General features: G+C 38.1%; 1 protein-coding gene across 2 annotated transcripts; it reads right to left on the reverse strand.

Moving 5' to 3' along the window:
* Positions 1–45: 45 nt before the first annotated feature.
* Positions 46–15,227, reverse strand: LOC145553988 (NLR family CARD domain-containing protein 3-like). 2 transcript variants are annotated; one of them, XM_081613206.1, is made up of 8 exons: positions 14,738–15,227; positions 12,996–13,127; positions 12,723–12,842; positions 4,786–4,864; positions 4,400–4,625; positions 2,464–4,255; positions 1,472–1,645; positions 46–969 (listed from the first exon to the last, which is right to left on the reverse strand). In XM_081613206.1, exons 2-8 carry the CDS (start codon positions 13,082–13,084, stop codon positions 729–731), a joined length of 2,721 nt encoding a protein of 906 aa, XP_081469332.1. In that variant the 5' UTR covers positions 13,085–13,127; positions 14,738–15,227; the 3' UTR covers positions 46–728. The 2 variants fall into 2 exon arrangements, with proteins under 2 accessions (XP_081469332.1, XP_081469333.1); XM_081613207.1 differs by lacking the exon at positions 14,738–15,227 and adding an exon at positions 13,745–14,157.
* Positions 15,228–17,216: the final 1,989 nt, after the last annotated feature.

The raw sequence follows: 17,216 nt of genomic DNA on the forward strand, positions 1-17,216 counted from the left end.
TGGCTAAGCAATGTAATGTGATCCTCTGCAGCAAGTGATGGCGTGTCATCACAACTTTACACAAGTGTGTCTTTACCTCCACGGCAGAGGCTCCGTCGAACCTCTGAGACCGACTCATCAAACCCCTGGGGTTCGATCAAACCCAGGTTAAGAACCACTGTTCTAAAATATACATTTGCTCAACCATATCTTTTCAATTCCAATTAAATCTGCTTTATGATTTTATTTATATGTATATGTTAACTTCTTGTCCATCAGCCAATCAGCTTCTTGTATTTTCTCAGTAGACCAATCAGTGGTCTACTGCCCAATCCATGATGCTCCTAGTTTGTGAAGACAGAGAGACAAACTGAACTCTGATAGGAAACAGTTTCAAACAGAATTTCTCTCTCCAACCTCTTGGCTCCACATGGAGCTGTATTTGGCCCCCTGCTGCTCCGACTACCATTGTGGTACCAGTAGATGGGTTGGTTTTCCAGGTTCAATCAGCATCATATGAAAGATTCCTACAGTCTTTATGGGATGCCATTTTGAAAGTTATGCAGTCAAAGTTAACAAGCAATAATTTGAGTTATTTAACTTGTCATAAGAGGAAATACAGGGTTCAGAATATCAAGTCATATTTTATTTACCATGTTATTCATTCATTTATAAATGTCACAGCTACAAACTAAATGTTTAATGATCAAACTAAATATTTATCTTCAAATTAAATGTTTCCCATTTGACTAAAGTCGTTTCTCCTCTTCCTCCTCTATCAGACCTTCTTTGCTCCTGCAGCAAGTTCCTCCATACCTGAGAGCTTCCAGTCTCCAGTCTGAATCTTTCAGTCCAGCCGACAGCAGCTTCACTCCTGAGTCTCCTGGATGATTGTAGCTCAGGTCCAACTCTTTTAGATGGGAGGGGTTAAAGGTCAGAGCTGAGGCCAGAGAAGCACAGCCTTCCTCTGAGACCAAACAGCCCGATAAGCTGCAGACACACAATTCATCACATGATGAGAAGTGCAGTTTGAGAGACATTGAGATAGTTCCCAAAGTCTGAACTGGTCATTTTCAGGAGAGAACAAAACTGCTTAAACTCTTGAAAATAAATCTCATTAGTAATACAATTTTGATTTATGGTGTAGGTACAGAAAATCAAATTTTGTCATATGTAGAATGGATGAGAAAGTCTAACAACTGCTGGTAGGAAGGATCTGCTATAATTTTCCTTTGTGCTCCTACGATGCACCAGTATGTCAAGTATCCAGGTAGTTACACTACCAGTCAAAGCCTGATCCCCATCTTTCTAAATAGGTTTTCTTGGTTCTTTCAGCCTGGGGTAAAGGAAAGCCAAACTTGTTTATGACAAGACTTAGTGTGCTTAGTGAAGTCACAGTCAGATTTCTAGTCTACCAGTGAAATAATTATATAATCTCTGACAGACGGTCATGGACAGAAATCTGGTTTCACCAGGAGTGATCACATTTTACCTGAGAGTTTCCAGGTTGCAGTTTGGACTCTTCAGTCCAGCAGAGAGAAGCTTCACTCCTGAATCCTGCAGGTTGTTGTTACTCAGGTCCAGTTCTCTGAGACTGGAGGACTGGGAGCTAAGAACTGAGGACAGAGCTTCACAGCTTCTCTCTGAGAGGTTACAGTAACTCAGTCTGAGGAGACGGAGAGAAAAATATGTTAATTCATCAAAATTGATGTTTTTATTTCTTGGACAGATCAAAGGAACTGCTGTGTTCTAGAGCTCTTGATTTTCTCTTTCGGTTGTGAACTGCTTGTCATGAATTGCTTGCTATATGCTTGTCACCATGGAAAACGCGTCCACCATTTTCACTACAATGGTGGACCCAGGTTGTAGTGAAATTGACGGTTTCAGTGAAGATAAACACAAAATCCAGGCAGCACAGGTGAGCAGTGAGGCTAGGAGCTCAGACACTGGTTGCAACTGGAGAATAATACATGATAGAAAACAGACGCAGGCAAAATAGACACGTCTTACAACACGACAAGGATCGACAGGGAGCACGGGGCAAAGGTAGGTCTAAATACACAGGGAGATAATCAGGAAATAAGGAACAGCTGGAGACAGTGAAGGTGAATATGCAACAACACAGACTCAATAACATAGAAACATGGACACGACACTGTTTTACTCCATAGTTGGGCCTGCAGGAGTGAATGACTGAACTACAGGCAACAAAGAGACTGGCAAGAGAAATATTACATTTCACAGTGAACTAAATTAAGCCTGTTTCAGTTTCAACAAAAGAGCAGCAGTTGGTTGCTTAAATACATAAAGTCATGGCAAGCCGCTGAAAGAAGTCAGTTTCAGTCTTCTACTTATCGTCCGCTAGTGGCTGACATTGAGGAAACGATGCACCATTAAATAAACTCAAACAACATAATTCAATATTTACAACAGCATAAGCAGATTGCTATCAAAAACAAATGCAGTAACAATGTGTGTCCTTACAGAGCTTTGTTGGATGCTTTAACCACTGGCAGCATCCTCAGAAGAACCTCCTCTGAAGCAGAGTATTTCTTCAGGTCAAACACATCCAGATATTTTCCTGAAGACACTAAGATGAAACCCAGAGCTGACCAATGAGCAGGAGACAGTTTATCTGTGGAGAGACTTCCTGACCTCAGAGACTGTTGGAGCTCCTCCACTAGAGAACGATCATTCAGTTCATTCAGACAGTGGAACAGATTGATGCTTTTCTCTGAAGACACATTCTCACTGATCTTCTCCTTGATGAACTGAACTGTTTCCTGATTGGTCTGTGAGCTACTTCCTGTCTGTGTCAGCAGACCTTGTAGGAGTTTTTGATTGGTCTGCAGTGAAAGTCCCAGGAGGAAACGGAGGAACAAGTCCAAGTGTCCATTTGGACTTTGTAAGGCCTGGTCAACAGCTCTCTGATGGAGAGATTCTAGTTTAGGTTTATGTAATAATGAAGAATTCTTAGATGTTTGTGTTTCTTCCATCAGGTTGACTCCAGAGTTGATGAAGGTCCAATGAACATGAAGAGCAGCCAGAAACTCCTGAACACTCAGATGGACGAAGCAGAACACCTTGTCCTGGTACAGCCCTCTCTCCTCTCTAAAGATCTGTGTGAACACTCCTGAGTACACTGAGGCTGCTCTGATATCGATGCCACACTCTGTCAGGTCTGATTCATAGAAGATCAGGTTTCCTTTCTGCAGCTGATCAAAAGCCAGTTTTCCCAGAGACTCAATCATCTTCCTGCTCTCTGGACTCCAGTGTGGATCTGTTTCAGCTCCTCCATCATACTTGACCTTCTTCACTTTGACCTGAACCACCAGGAAGTGGATGTACATCTCAGTCAGGGTGCTGGGCAGCTGTCCTCCCTCTCTGGTCTCCAACACATCCTCCAGAACTATAGCAGTTATCCAGCAGAAGACTGGGATGTGGCACATGATGTGGAGGCATCGTGATGTCTTCATGTGGGAGATGATCCTGTTGGCCTGCTCCTCATCTCTGAATCTCTTCCTTAAGTACTCCTCCTTCTGGGGGTCATTGAACCCTCTGACCTCTGTCACCATGCCAACACACTGATGCGGGATCTGATTGGCTGCTGCAGGTCGTGTTGTTATCCAGAGGAGAGCAGAGGGAAGCAGTTTCCCCCTGATGAGGTTTGTCAGCAGAACATCCAGTGAGCTGGACTCTGTAGCATCCGTCAGGATCTCCTTGTTGTGGAAGTCCAGAGGAAGTCTACTCTCATCCAGGCCATCAAAGATGAACAGAACCTGGGAGTGTTCAAAGCTGCAGATTTCTTTGGTTTCAGTAAAAAAGTGATGAACAAGTTCCACCAAGCTGAACTTTTTCTCTTTCAGCACATTCAGCTCTCTGAAGGTGAATGGAAATATGAAGTGGATGTTTTGGTGGGCTTTGTCTTCAGCCCAATCCAGAGTGAACTTCTGTGTTAAGACTGTTTTCCCAATGCCAGCCACTCCCTTTGTCATCACTGTTCTGATTGGTTGATCTCTTCCAGGTGGGACTTTAAAGATGTCTTCTTGTCTGATTGTTGTTTCTGGTCTGTGTGGTTTCCTGGATGCTGTTTCAATCTGCCTGACCTCATGTTCATCATTGACCTCTCCAGTCCCTCCCTCTGTGATGTAGAGCTCTGTGTAGATCTGGTTCAGAAGGGCTGGGCTTCCTGCTTTAGCAATTCCCTCAAAGACACACTGGAACTTCTTCTTCAGACCAGATTTAAGTTGATGTTGACAAACTGCAGCAGGATGTTCTGAATTAACACAAAAAAGTAAAATCAGGAATGAAACAAAATCATCTTCTGAAGATGATTTGAATAAATGTGATTCCATCTCTTCAGACATCAGTAAATGTGTCTTTTATTCATCAGGTCAAATCTTTGTAGAAATCCTCTTACTGCTCTGTAGACGGTCAGCCAGCTCCTCCTGCTTCATCCTCCTCAGGAAGTTCAGTGTGATCTTCATCACTGCCTCTCTGCTGCTCCTCCTCTGCTCTTCATCATCACCTTCCAACACATCATCCTCTCTCTGACTCTCTGAGCATTCTGGGTAATCTGGACTCAGAACCTTTTGGATCTTCTTCAGCTCGTTCTTCACAAAAGTGACAATGTTTTCCTCCAGCAGCTGGAACAGAATAATAGATGAAGGAAACATCAGACTGAAATCATGGAGCCAAACACCAGATGGATGTTGGACAGACTGACAGTCCTCTGGTCTACAAAGTGCAGCGTGGAGACGACTGTGAACAGAACCATGGAAAACTAGTTGTTATTAATTTACAGACCATAAATATGGAGTCCAGCTGTGTTTGAAGCTGCTGGGCAGACGGACCACTGGGAACCTTTGAGCTCTGCTCGTCCTCTCTGTGGAGGAACCAGGAACAATCAGGAAGTCAGGAAACATTCATCCAGCAGTATTTACACAGAAAATCACCAACATTTTTACATGAAAAGTCCTTAAAGCAAGAAACCCAGTGCGTCACATGAACACAACACAGAAGTTAGAAAGAGGAAGATGAGCTACAAGGATGAAGACCACTAACACCAGAATCACCAGTAGATATTTTTTTTAAATGTTGGTGCTAAACTTGGACTTCAAACTGTCCACACTGTCAGCAGATCTGATGCTGGTGGAGACAGAGTCCCAGAGCTTGGGGACAGTGGAAGTGAAGGCTCTGTCCACACAGGTCTTGCCTGAACTAAAAGCTCTACGGGATGTTAAAGATCTAAAGCAGTGGTCCCCAAAGTCGGTCCTCGAGGGCCGGCATCCTGCATGTTTTAGGTCTCTTCCTGGTTTGGCGCACCTGGAGCAAATGATGGCTCATTAGAGGCCTAAGAAGAACATTGACATGCTGAAAAAGTTGTTACTTCCATCAGGGAGAGAATTAAAACATGCAGGATGCTTGCCCTCGAGGACCGACTTTGGGGACCACTGATCTAAAGAGTTCAAGGGAATTGAAACAGAACTGGGTTGGAATAAAACAAACTCATGGGGAAGATACTGTTTGCATACACCATTACACATATTTGTTACACAACTTATAAACAATTTATATACAATACAACACGGGTGGCCTACACATAGTTAACACACTAGGAACATGTGTGAATGAGCAAGAATGTGTGAGACAGTATGAATGTGAATGTGAGTATGAATGACAATGTGAGCGTGAGAGTGCGTGGATGAGCACAAGTGTTAAGCGATCAATACCTTGATTATTATGATTAGTATTTCAATCACACAATCACTCTGATTATATGTGCGTTATGGGCATTTCTTCATAATTGTCATCAAGATTATGTATCAATGTGAAGTATTAGCCATTACCATGAATATCTGATTTGGTCACTGTGGATCCATGATTGTATTACATTTGTGCCATATTATGGAATATTGGCGGTCACCCATGGCGAGCGGGGGCCATAAGGTAATTTTTCCCTGGAAATAACACAAATCAACAAAAGGCCAACAGGGTTTTTGACCTTATACAAATGGAAGTTTAACTGAAGTGTTACCTAATGCATAAAAAGTGCGTATTGACTTTTTAAACTGCTCATCAAAGCCAAAAAGGTTGAGCGTTTTAAACAGAAATTCATGTTTCAGTGAATTAAAGGCTTTATGGAAGACACGAAAGAGAATAAAACTAATAAAACTGTTTTCTGATATTAAATCAGAGAAATCTAATAAATCTTAAGTCTTATGTTATCCATTATATATCGTCCAGCCGTTAAACCATTTTGAGTTTCTCCAATAACATCATTAAGTGCGGATTTTAATTTATTAGCCAAACATAGAGCATATATTTTATAATCATTATTTACTAAAGTGTCAGGGCACTAATTGTCTAAACTTAATACATCTTTTTGTAGTTTGGGAATTAGTGTAATCAGGACTTGAAGAAGTGTGGGTGGTAGTTGTTCTTTATACTTTCTGTAAAAACATTCAATAAAAAGGGAGCAAGTTGGATCGAGAAAAAATTATAAAATTCAGATGTTAGATGATGTTATATGATAATAGAACAGTAAGTTTTGTTAACGTATTTTCCTCCACATTTTCTCCTTTTTAAATTAGAACCAAATTCTATAGAATATTTTCTTAGCTCAAATTTTAAAAATTCACATTGTTTTTGATAATTACCGTCCTCCTTAGCAGTCCTAAAATATTCTAAAATTGTATTTTTTATTATTTCCCTTAGAGCTTAATTTTGTAAGAGAATTATTAAGTTTCCAACAGGCTGGATATCTCTGAATTGGTTTGTCTGGTGATAAATTTAAAATTAATACAATTGCTTTGTGGTCTGATAAGGGTGCTGCCATAATTTCTGTTTTACAGTTCAGTTGAGTAAGGGATTCTGAAATTAACCAAAAATCAATTCTAGATTACAATGAACCAGCTCTGTTTGTCCATGTAAAGTCTCTTCAACCTGGATTATTAACTCTCCAGATATCAACAAGGCCTCTTTCATTTATAAAATGAGATTAGAACTCCCTGTAATTTTTTGAGGCCATCTATCAATTTTGTTATCAATAGTACAATTAAAATCTCCACCCAGTATTATTTTAACTTCAGAGAAACTTTCAACAATACTATCAGTATTTGAAATAATTCTTTGTTTTGTCTCATGCTTGAGTAACCATAAATGTTTCCCAACAGAAAAAGTTGGTGACAATAACAGAAAACTATCAACATATAATGACCAGTAGAGCCCGATTGAGTAAAAATAACCTTCTCATTAATTTTGTGCTTAAGAGTTAGAGTTCCAGCAGAATGGCTGTTTCCATGGGAGATCCATAAATCCTCGCCCCATTGCGATTTCCAGAACTTGTAATCTTCATTAGATGAGTGTGATTCCTGAACCAAGCAAAAGTCTGCATCAAAGTATTTTGTATAAAGAAAAACTGCCTTTCTTTTAGTAATGTCTCTTAAGCCTCGAGCGTTAACTGAAATAAATTTTAAAGTAGCAATGTTTAATTGGAACGATAGAAAAAAGTCAGAACACTGACAACTCCTTTTAAATTGGATGAAACAACGGAGCTATTCTCCCTTTAAAACAACATATCCTTTAGAATATTTCTTTGTTTTCAACAAATGCTCTCCCTCCGACAAAATATGCCATCCTTTTCTCCTCCCTTGCCTTTTGGATGATGGGCCACAGCCGTTTTCTTTTGTCATGATCCTCCGGGGTCAGGTCTTCCATGAAGGGCAGTTTCCTCTGAGTCAGGTAGTCCGCCTTTTTAGACATCTTCCACACGGCATCCCAGTAATGCCTCATAGCGAACTGGATCATGACATTCCTCGGTTGGGGTTGAGCCCTGGCCATATTTGATCTTCCAACCCTGTGCTCTGAGTTGATTACATCCGAGAATTTTTCTTTGTGGCTTTTGTGATTTTGTGATTTTCTTTGTGGCTTTTGTGATTTTGACAGATGTCAATCACTTTCATCCTGAGCTCTTCCCCTTCAATCTCCGGCAAACCCCGCAAACATAAGTTCCAGCGGCGTTTATAACGCGTCAGCTCGACAACTTGATTCTCTAGAAGTTAGATTTTTTTCTTCAGCCTTATCAACTCTCTTTACTGTGGTCTTCAATGTTTCTTTGATGTCTTGCAAATTAGCAGAGATAAATTCAACTGACCTCTTCAGATCATCCATAGATTTTTCAAGAAAGATCCTTGCTTGCTAATAGCCAGCGTTAGCTCCTTCATGATATTGTCTGCCATTTCTTGCTCCATTTTACCTTTTTTGATATTAGTGGATTTTGTAGGGGTAAGAGATGGGGGGTTATCACTCTTTATCTTCATCGAGGGATTGGTTGGCATTTCTATAAAAGCCGATTTTCTAAAAAAGTTTGGGAGAAAGCTCCGGTAGGCGTCTATCTTCTCACCGGCACTTTGCCCCTCATCCCCGCTTAATATCTAGTTATGTGTCACTACATGTTTAGGTTTTTACCTACGTGGCCGTTCTCAGCCGGGCTTTGTTACAAAGCATCTTCTACCGCCGATTTCTTCCGGAATTTCACCTCCGTAATCTTAATCAATTGTAACAGATTCACATCCGCCGCTGCGCTCTAGCCTCCTTATCTCACTGTGCGAGAGGCAATTGCATCATGCGTCACGAGCAAAAGGTCAAAGGTAACAAGTTGAATGGAGGGCCTTTTATGTTGTACAACCCCCCCAGCAAAAAACAAAATAATTTTAGTACATGTTATTATAAATAAAAATTTGACCAAAAGGGCACTTGGGGGCAAGGTGTAAAAGGGGAAGGTGCTCAAGCACCCCTAGCCACCTCCCACCCCCCCCTGCACGTGCCTGCAGCACAGCTTTGTGGAGCTACTTATGTACATGTGATTATACACACCTTGATCGCCTTAAAAATAAACAAACATTTTTGGAGTTAATCTGCTGATCCAACCCAGTTTTCTTTATCAGTGAGAATAAAATTACCCCATAGATGCATTTTATGCGCTTCGGCTCACAGACCAATGCATTACATTTTTATGAGACAAAAACTGAGGAAAATTACATTGGAGCAAGGTTTTCACATCCTTTTATTTTTATTTTCTGTGTGTTAGGTTATTATCTGAGGATAAATGCGGTGCAGTTTCATTGTTTACGTTTAAACAAAATATTAAAATAATGGGAAACACTTTATTTGAAGGGAGAGAATGAGACTGTCATGACACTGTCATAAACATGACATGACGCCTGTCATGAACATGAACAAGCCTTTATGAACATTTACGACTGTTGTCATAAAGCGTCATTCGGTAAATTATGACACTTTTAATACGAAGTTGACATTATTCAAAATGTCTTTGTTATGACAACTTGACATTAACCAAGAAATCATTACTGTTTAAACTTTACCTTTAATAACATAAAGTTACCTAATTTTTAAAGTGCAATCAGTAATACTTTTATAACAAATTTATATCAGTGCATATATACATGTTATGATTATGACAGTGTCATGACAGTCTTATTCACCCCCTTCAAATAAAGTGTTACCAAATAATGAAAAAACATCGGGTTTCATGCTTCATAGTATTTAAAAAAACACTGAATGTGGTCAGATTTCATTGTATTTAGGTGCGTTTTGATGCTTTATAGTTTGATATTGTTCACAGAAAAAGTTTGTGTGGGTGCCGAACATTTTCATGGGAGGTTAAAAGCTTGCGTATACCCCAGATGATTTAAATCCAATTACACTACGCATTGGACTGTTTCTGTTAAAGGACACACAGCTGGGTTCTGGTTCTGGTTTCACTCTCTGATGTATCCTGATCTTTCTGTGGAGTTTTGTTTTAAAGATGATTATTATATGACTGGTTGTAAAATAAAGAGCTGTGAGGCTCAACAGAACATCAACACTCTCATAAATTTCAGTAAATTCATGATGGAATTTTAGCAGTAAAATACTGTTACTGTAAGGTACAACAGCATACTCTTATTTGAAATCTTTTTCTGTTGTTAGAATTAAGAATGAGGACTGAACTATGGAAAGTAATTTTGCAATAAAGTATTTTCGAGGGTAGACATTTTTCTACAGTATTTGCAACATTCACAATTAGCATTCATCCTCCAATTTTAAAGCATCAAAAGGGTAACTAAAATCACTGTGGAGAATGTAAATTATGGTTTTGCATGGTTGAAAGTGAATTTAGACCAGGGGTTGTGCTGTTATGCCATTAGTCATTGATTTCATTTTGGATGACTACATCAGATAGTCACCGAAAAGGCCCTTTATTTACCAAGTCCCTAATACTTGGTGATCAAGTTGTATGGACTTATGGTAAAAAGTTCAAAATTTATTTGTAATATTTAGCTTTATTCCAAGTATTTTGTGCCTAGGGTCTATTTAATACAAAAACAACTTAGGATCACATTTTTATCACTTTCATCTTTCCATAGTTGTGAATTAAAGCTAGCGTTAGCATCTATGTTACCATTAGCTATGGATACAAGCTGGACACATAATTGGTGGAAGATCAATGGAGGTAAATATTACAAGTTTTATCCATTTTTGGATATGCGTTCTGTTTTTCTGCTAAGAAACAGCAGCAGCTGTTGAAACCAGCCTCAGTTTGCCAGTCAGGTGGCAGGACTTGTCTGATATTATGTAAGAGCAAAACAAATTATCAATATTTACCTGTTTTGCTTAATACTTCTTAACATGTTGAATTTTCTTCTGGAATTACATGATTCATTAGAAAAATGATTTGCACACCAAAGAAAAATTGAAGCCACTCTCCTTAACATAGCTATTCTCTTATACAGAATAGCTTTGTCATGTTGAACTTAAATGAGTTCAACTGTGTCAAAATATATTAAATTGCTTGAAGAAAAATACAACTTATGTCTGCTGCTTTCAAATTGCCAGTTTTCCAAAAGTGTTTCTTATTTTGTATTGTGTTGTTTAGGCTCTTCATTGAGATTAACCCAGAAAGGCACAAAGACCATCAATGGAAAGGTGGTGTCCAGAAAAGTGGACAAGATGATCCAGGAGGAACTGCAGACAGTGATGCTCATGTATCTACCTGATCATAACCTGGTGCACCTTTAGAGTCATTTAAGGTCTAATTGACATTTTCTTATGCTTTTCCAGGCTCCATGGTTCCGTCACCTACCTTGAATCTTTGAAGTTGTAAAAAGTTGATTAATTACACTCAGTTTAAGACACTAGAAACTGTAATTTTAAAATTTTTGCAACATTTTTGCAATCATGACTATTTCTTGACATTAAAGATTTTGTAACCAAATCCTTGAGGCCTGAAAAGGTGCTCATTTTATTTTTATATAAATTTATATGGTTTGTACAAAACGGTAACTTTAAATAAAAAACATATTATACAGAATGTCATCTCATCCCATATACTTAATGGTTATGCATTTTAAAACTGCACCATTTTAGCACTTTTAGTTCTACTATTCTATTGTAAAACTAAGACTGTGCAATAACAATATATTTTCCCAGAACTTACTGATAAAGTTCATGAAGTGGTGAAACTAAACCTACATTAAAATACTAGCAGCTACAAATGCCAGTATTTTACTGTAGGTTTAGTTTCACCACTATAACAGTAAAATACTTTTAAATTTTATTAGTGTTGCACAGATAATTTTACAGCAAATTACTGGCAGCTAATTTTTTTTACAGTATTTATACTGCAGTTACTTTAAAAGTAATATACTGTCAGAATAAAATACAGTACAGATAATGTAAATGTACAGTAAAATACTGGCTCCTGTCAGTATTTTACTGTACATTTACAGGATTATTACTGAGAGTGAACTTGATGTTCTAATGATTCCCATCAGAACCGGTCCAATCCTCCAACATGTTCCTGATCATTGTTCCTCCTGAATAAATTCCAGCCATATTTAAAGAGCAGAAAGATCTGATTCTGAGACAAACATGTTGGTTTAAATGACTGAGAGAAGTTTGATGATCTTAGTGTTGAGCTCTGACATGGAGAAGAACCAGGAGTCGTTTCCACTCTGACCATCCAAGGAGGATCTGATGGAGATATTAGTTTGTTTAACTGTAGAAATGGTTAATTTCCACCATGTTGGATGATGGTTGAACCTCAGAGATGAAAATGAAATCTTGAAGTTCATGAGGATGTTTTCTTTCAGCATTAACCTGTCTGTAGTCAGATTTAGAGAACGATCCAAATATCAATCTAGAAATGAAACTCAGGCTTTGTGTTTGTGTGTTGAGGAAATTGGATGATTATTATCATTATTGGATGAAATAAATGTCTCTGTTTCATTTGAAAAGTCATGTTGATGCAAAACATAATAAAATGCAGTTAAATGCTTGTGCTTAAAAAAGGGTCATGTCAACATAATAGTTTATGTGCCCTGAATGAGGATTTTCCTTGTTTTTTGCATTTATATTTTGAAGTTATAGCAAAAAAAGTGTGTTGATTTTGGTTTAATGTTTTGTTTCTCGTTAGTCAATAACTTCCCAGTAGGGGGAAGTTTCGCTACATGAATTATGGTTAAATTAATCTCATAGAAACATTAGATCACATTGAAACTTAAGTAAACTAGATGGATGTGAAGAAAGTCTGGGTAGAGATTAGGGGTGTAAACAAATTTGTTTTAGACTGAAAATCCTCCATTAAGTTTTGTGATAAAAATAATCCATTTGGACATCATGAGAGTCCAATAAAATCTATGTTATGAACAGATCAGTTACAGCATTTAGAAACAGCTCACCTCTCTGATGGTGGAGATCCAGGAGATTTAAAGTCAATGAGATCACCTTTTGACCAGTCGCTCTTAAAGGACACACAGCTGGGTTCTGGTTCTGGTTCTGGTCTGAGTCTCTGATGGATCCTGACAGAAACATGATGATTAAAACTGAATCTGTTCAGTCTGGATGAAGCTGCAAAGAGGAGCAGCAGCAGCTTCATCACCACGTCTGTTTTGGCCTGATATAGTGAACGCTGTGTGAAAAGGGCTGTGGACAGTTAGAGATGGTGACCTCACCTCTGACCTTTGCTCTGGCTCTCATCTTCCCCACACAGAGTGGTTTTAGAGGGAGGGACTCCCTCCTCTCTGTCCTCACACTGATCCATGCTGCTGAATTCACATCAGCTCACACACACTTTCTAGCTTCACCTGCAGAGGAAACACACATCATTCATCTGCACATCAACTCTGATCATCCTTTACATCATTAGATCTGGAAAAAGATCAGCTGCTCCTCTGATTGGCTCTTCTTCTCTGCTTCATATCAGTGTCAGGTGAATGCAGTCAGACAGCAGAGAGGCAGAGGAAGCTGCATCAGCTGCTGCACTTCTACTATCCGTCCACTAGATGGAGACATGGAGCAACATTTACATTCACTGACGCACTTTGAACAACAGGAAGGAGTTTAGTTCATTATTAATCTGCAACTGGATTAAATGTGCCACTAAAACTAAATTACTTAGTAATTTGACTGAAATAAACACCTTTTACTATAATACCATTTAATTTTGAAAGGAAGCAGAATAAATTTGTTTTGTCTGACTTTAATAGTGGAAACCAGAGTCTGAATCAGTTTATTCAGAGAAGAAAACAAAAACTTCAGATATTCATCATGTTTGATTCACCAATAATCCTATAGATTGACCTTCAAACAGCAGAAAGTTTTATTTGAAATCAGAAGAGAAAATTTCCTCCAAACATCAGAGTGAAAACAATCAGGAAAATTCCTGAAGACAAAATTAAAGTAAAAAGCAAAGCAAACTTACAGTTTCTTGAAACCATCCAAAGAGTTGAAGAAGAATATCTGAACAACAAACTGAGACCCAACAGAGCCAGACTGGTGCCACACCTTAACAGGTGAGCTTAAACTGAAAGTATTCTGAGTAGAAATGACCACAGACTGGTCTAACTGGTCAGACTGACTGGGAGTCAGAGGAAAGTTTATCTGTTGAGGTCTGAAGATATAAAATCTACTCATGACTCTCAGTACAAACACTCTGCTGCTGTTAATCAGAACATTTTCCGATTAAGCTCACCTGTTACGGTGTGGCACCTGTCTGGTTCTGTTGGGTCTCAGTTTGTTGTTCAGATGTTTGCTGATCCAGGTTCTGTTCAGCTCTAATGGAACCAGAACCTGTTTTAACTTGGAACTAACTGGATTAGGGATTTGTCTCCCTCTGGTGGTGAAATTGTAACCTGAATGATCTCTGATTATTAAACATTGAAGCATTTTTAACTCATCCAAATATGTCAGTAATGGTTAAAAAAATGATCAGAACCAGAATCAATTCTACTGTTCATTTACCAGGACTACATGGAGCAACATTTACATTCACTGATTCAACCTGAAAAACGGGAAGCATTTTAGTTTGGGGGAAAGGAAATTATTGAATTACCTGCTGCATCAGATATTATCCTTTTAATAATCAGTCTGAATTAAACACATTTTAAGAATAATCTTTTTCTTTGAAACTGTTGTGTTTAACTTTAATGATCAGAATTTGGTTCCAGGAAATAAAACATAAAGCAGTTTGTTCAGAGAAGAAAACAAAGACACATCAAATCTTTATCAAGAGCTGTTTGATCCAAATTCATCAGTAATTTAATAATCCTTTAAATTACCTTTCAAACAGCAGAGAAATGAAACTTTGTGTTAAAGATCAGTAGTTCTCTGTTATTCAAACATCAGAGAAAAAAATAAGAAACAAACAATAAATTTTCAGAAGACAAAGTTCAAGTGGAAAACAAAGCAAACTTACAGTTTCTTCAAGCGATCCAAAAAGGTGGACAAGGATATCTAAACAACAAACTGAGGCCCAACAGAACCGCAGCAGAACCAGACTGGACAGGTGAGGTTAAACTGAAAGTGATGAGGAGGAATGAGCCCAAACTGGTCTGACTGGTCAGAGTCAGAGGAATGTTTCCCTGCTGAACACAAACATTCTGCTGCTATTATTCTGCTGATCCAGGTTCTTTTCAGCTCTAATGGATCCAGAACCTGTTTTAGCTTGTAACCAAGTGGACTCTTAAATGGTGGGTATTTGTCTCCCTCTGGTGGTGAAACTTCAACCTGAATGATGTCTGATTATTAAACAGATGAAGCATTTTTAAATTATCCAAATACTTCAGTAATGGTAGAACGTGATCAGAACCAGAACCAGTTCTAAGGTTTCATTCATCAGGACAGGAATAAAATACAATCTGTTCCTCAGCAGCTCTTAAAATGAGACCAACAAAACAGCAGCACAGATTATATTGAATCATTATTAATTGAGCAGAAACAAAAAACAGTGAGTGAAAAACTATGTCCATCATTTCAGCAGGTCAAAGGTCAGAAGATACAAGGATCTGCTGGTCAGATGGAAATTTGTACTTTAATCATTTTTATTTCTTTAACACTAAATAATTAGTTTCTGTTTTCATGCAAGTATGGAATAAAAAAAATAAACTTGAAGAAACAACAACAAAGAAAAGAATACAAAAAAATAAAATAAAAAATCTATAAACTAAACCAAAGGAAAAAAAACTGAACTGCAGTTCTTAATATCACCACACTGCTGCTGAAACTATCTATCAATTATTAATATAGCTCCTATATAATCATTGATCATCATGTTAACATGGTGAGCAGAGTGAGGACAGTCTCTGGTTAAACCAGGATCAGCTGAGCAGGTTCTGCTGATCCAGGTTGAAACCATGATTTCATTTCAATCATCAACCTGAATCTAAAGTCAGATCAGCAGCAGAGAGGTGGCAGCTTGTTCCAGACTCATTATTTACACATGATGCAGCTGTTTTCCAGCTGTTCTCCACAGCTGGAGGGAGGGAGGGAGGAGAGAACCTGAACATTCAGCCTCCAGGTTTTACAGCTGGATTCTGACCTCAGCAGCTGGAACAACGACACAGATGAAACCAGAGACTCCTGGAAAATGGATGTTTGGATCTGATCAGGTCTGCAGATTCACTGACTGGGATTTATTCAGAAAATGTCTCAGAGCTGAGAAGAGCTGAGCTTCTTCAGACTGAATGCTGGGAAACCTTCACTCCTCTAAGTCAGTGATGTTCACAATCCTGTAGATTAAAGTTTAATAAGTTTAATTCAAACATTAAAATATGTTAAAAAGAAAAAATAGACAATCTTGAAGATTCAGTAAATTTGTTAATTACAATTTGATAAAATCTACAAAATGAGGAATGACAAGAAATTATTGATGAAATTTTGACTAATTCCAAATTCTGACTATTAGTTTGTCTGTTTCATGTTTGATTGAATGTTTTGTGTTTGATAAATAATGTTTACTAAACTAAAATTAGTTAGTGTTTGATTAAGCAGCTTAAGTTTCTAAAGGAATATTGCATGAGATGATCTGAGATCTCAGTTTGTCTTCAGGATGGTAATTTTGATTTTTCATACTTTGACACCGAAATTATATTTTGCTCTGTTAATTCTAACAGTGTGAGGAGAGAGAAAAACCTGCCAAGCTGCTAGAATGAATGATGTTCATATAATAACTGAACAGGAAATTTTTATTGCTAGTATTTACATATTAAAGATTAATAAAAAAGTTTTAATGGTTTTTAAATATTTTATGTACTTTGTAGAATAATCAGGGATTTATTTGTAGAAATTACTTTTCATAATGACATTTAACACTTAAGAAAACCAATGTAAATTTTTATTTTTAGATTCCATTCCTTCCTCTTTGCTTAAAAAAACAAAACAATCAAACTCAAAGCTTCTGAAACATTTTAAAGTCTTTTTTTGGGAATTACTTAATGGAAACAGCTAATGGCTTCTGTTATGAAATAGTGTATAATATAATGTACCATCTGAACAAAGCTTGTTTTAAAGTGCAGAGAACCTTTTGGTGAAATGCATCATCTGATGCTTTGCTGGTTGATCCCCAATGTCACATAATATGTTGCACAATGTTTTGGATTGTCACCTTCCTGTTGTCTTCAGACAGTTTGAGCTCTCTGCTCACTGTGTTTCTGTCGATGGTGAGTTGACAGGAATCTGATGGAGAGAACAGACATAATCCAGCTGCAGTTATTGATAATTTATTGACTGGTTGATGATGACCCCTGAGTGAGTGATTTGACAATCTGAAGATGGTTGAATGTGAGCTGCTTTGTTGTCATGAATCAAATGAAAAACACTCTTACACTTCATCAGACCTGGTGTCAAGAATCGGCCTCCAGCAGGCTCCACCCTGAAAGGAGGAGGGGGTCAGACCA

The sequence above is a fragment of the Poecilia reticulata genome, chromosome 12 (genome assembly GCF_904066995.2).
Source record: "Poecilia reticulata chromosome 12, P_reticulata-male-v2, whole genome shotgun sequence".
In the NCBI taxonomy this organism is placed as follows: domain Eukaryota; kingdom Metazoa; phylum Chordata; class Actinopteri; order Cyprinodontiformes; family Poeciliidae; genus Poecilia; species Poecilia reticulata.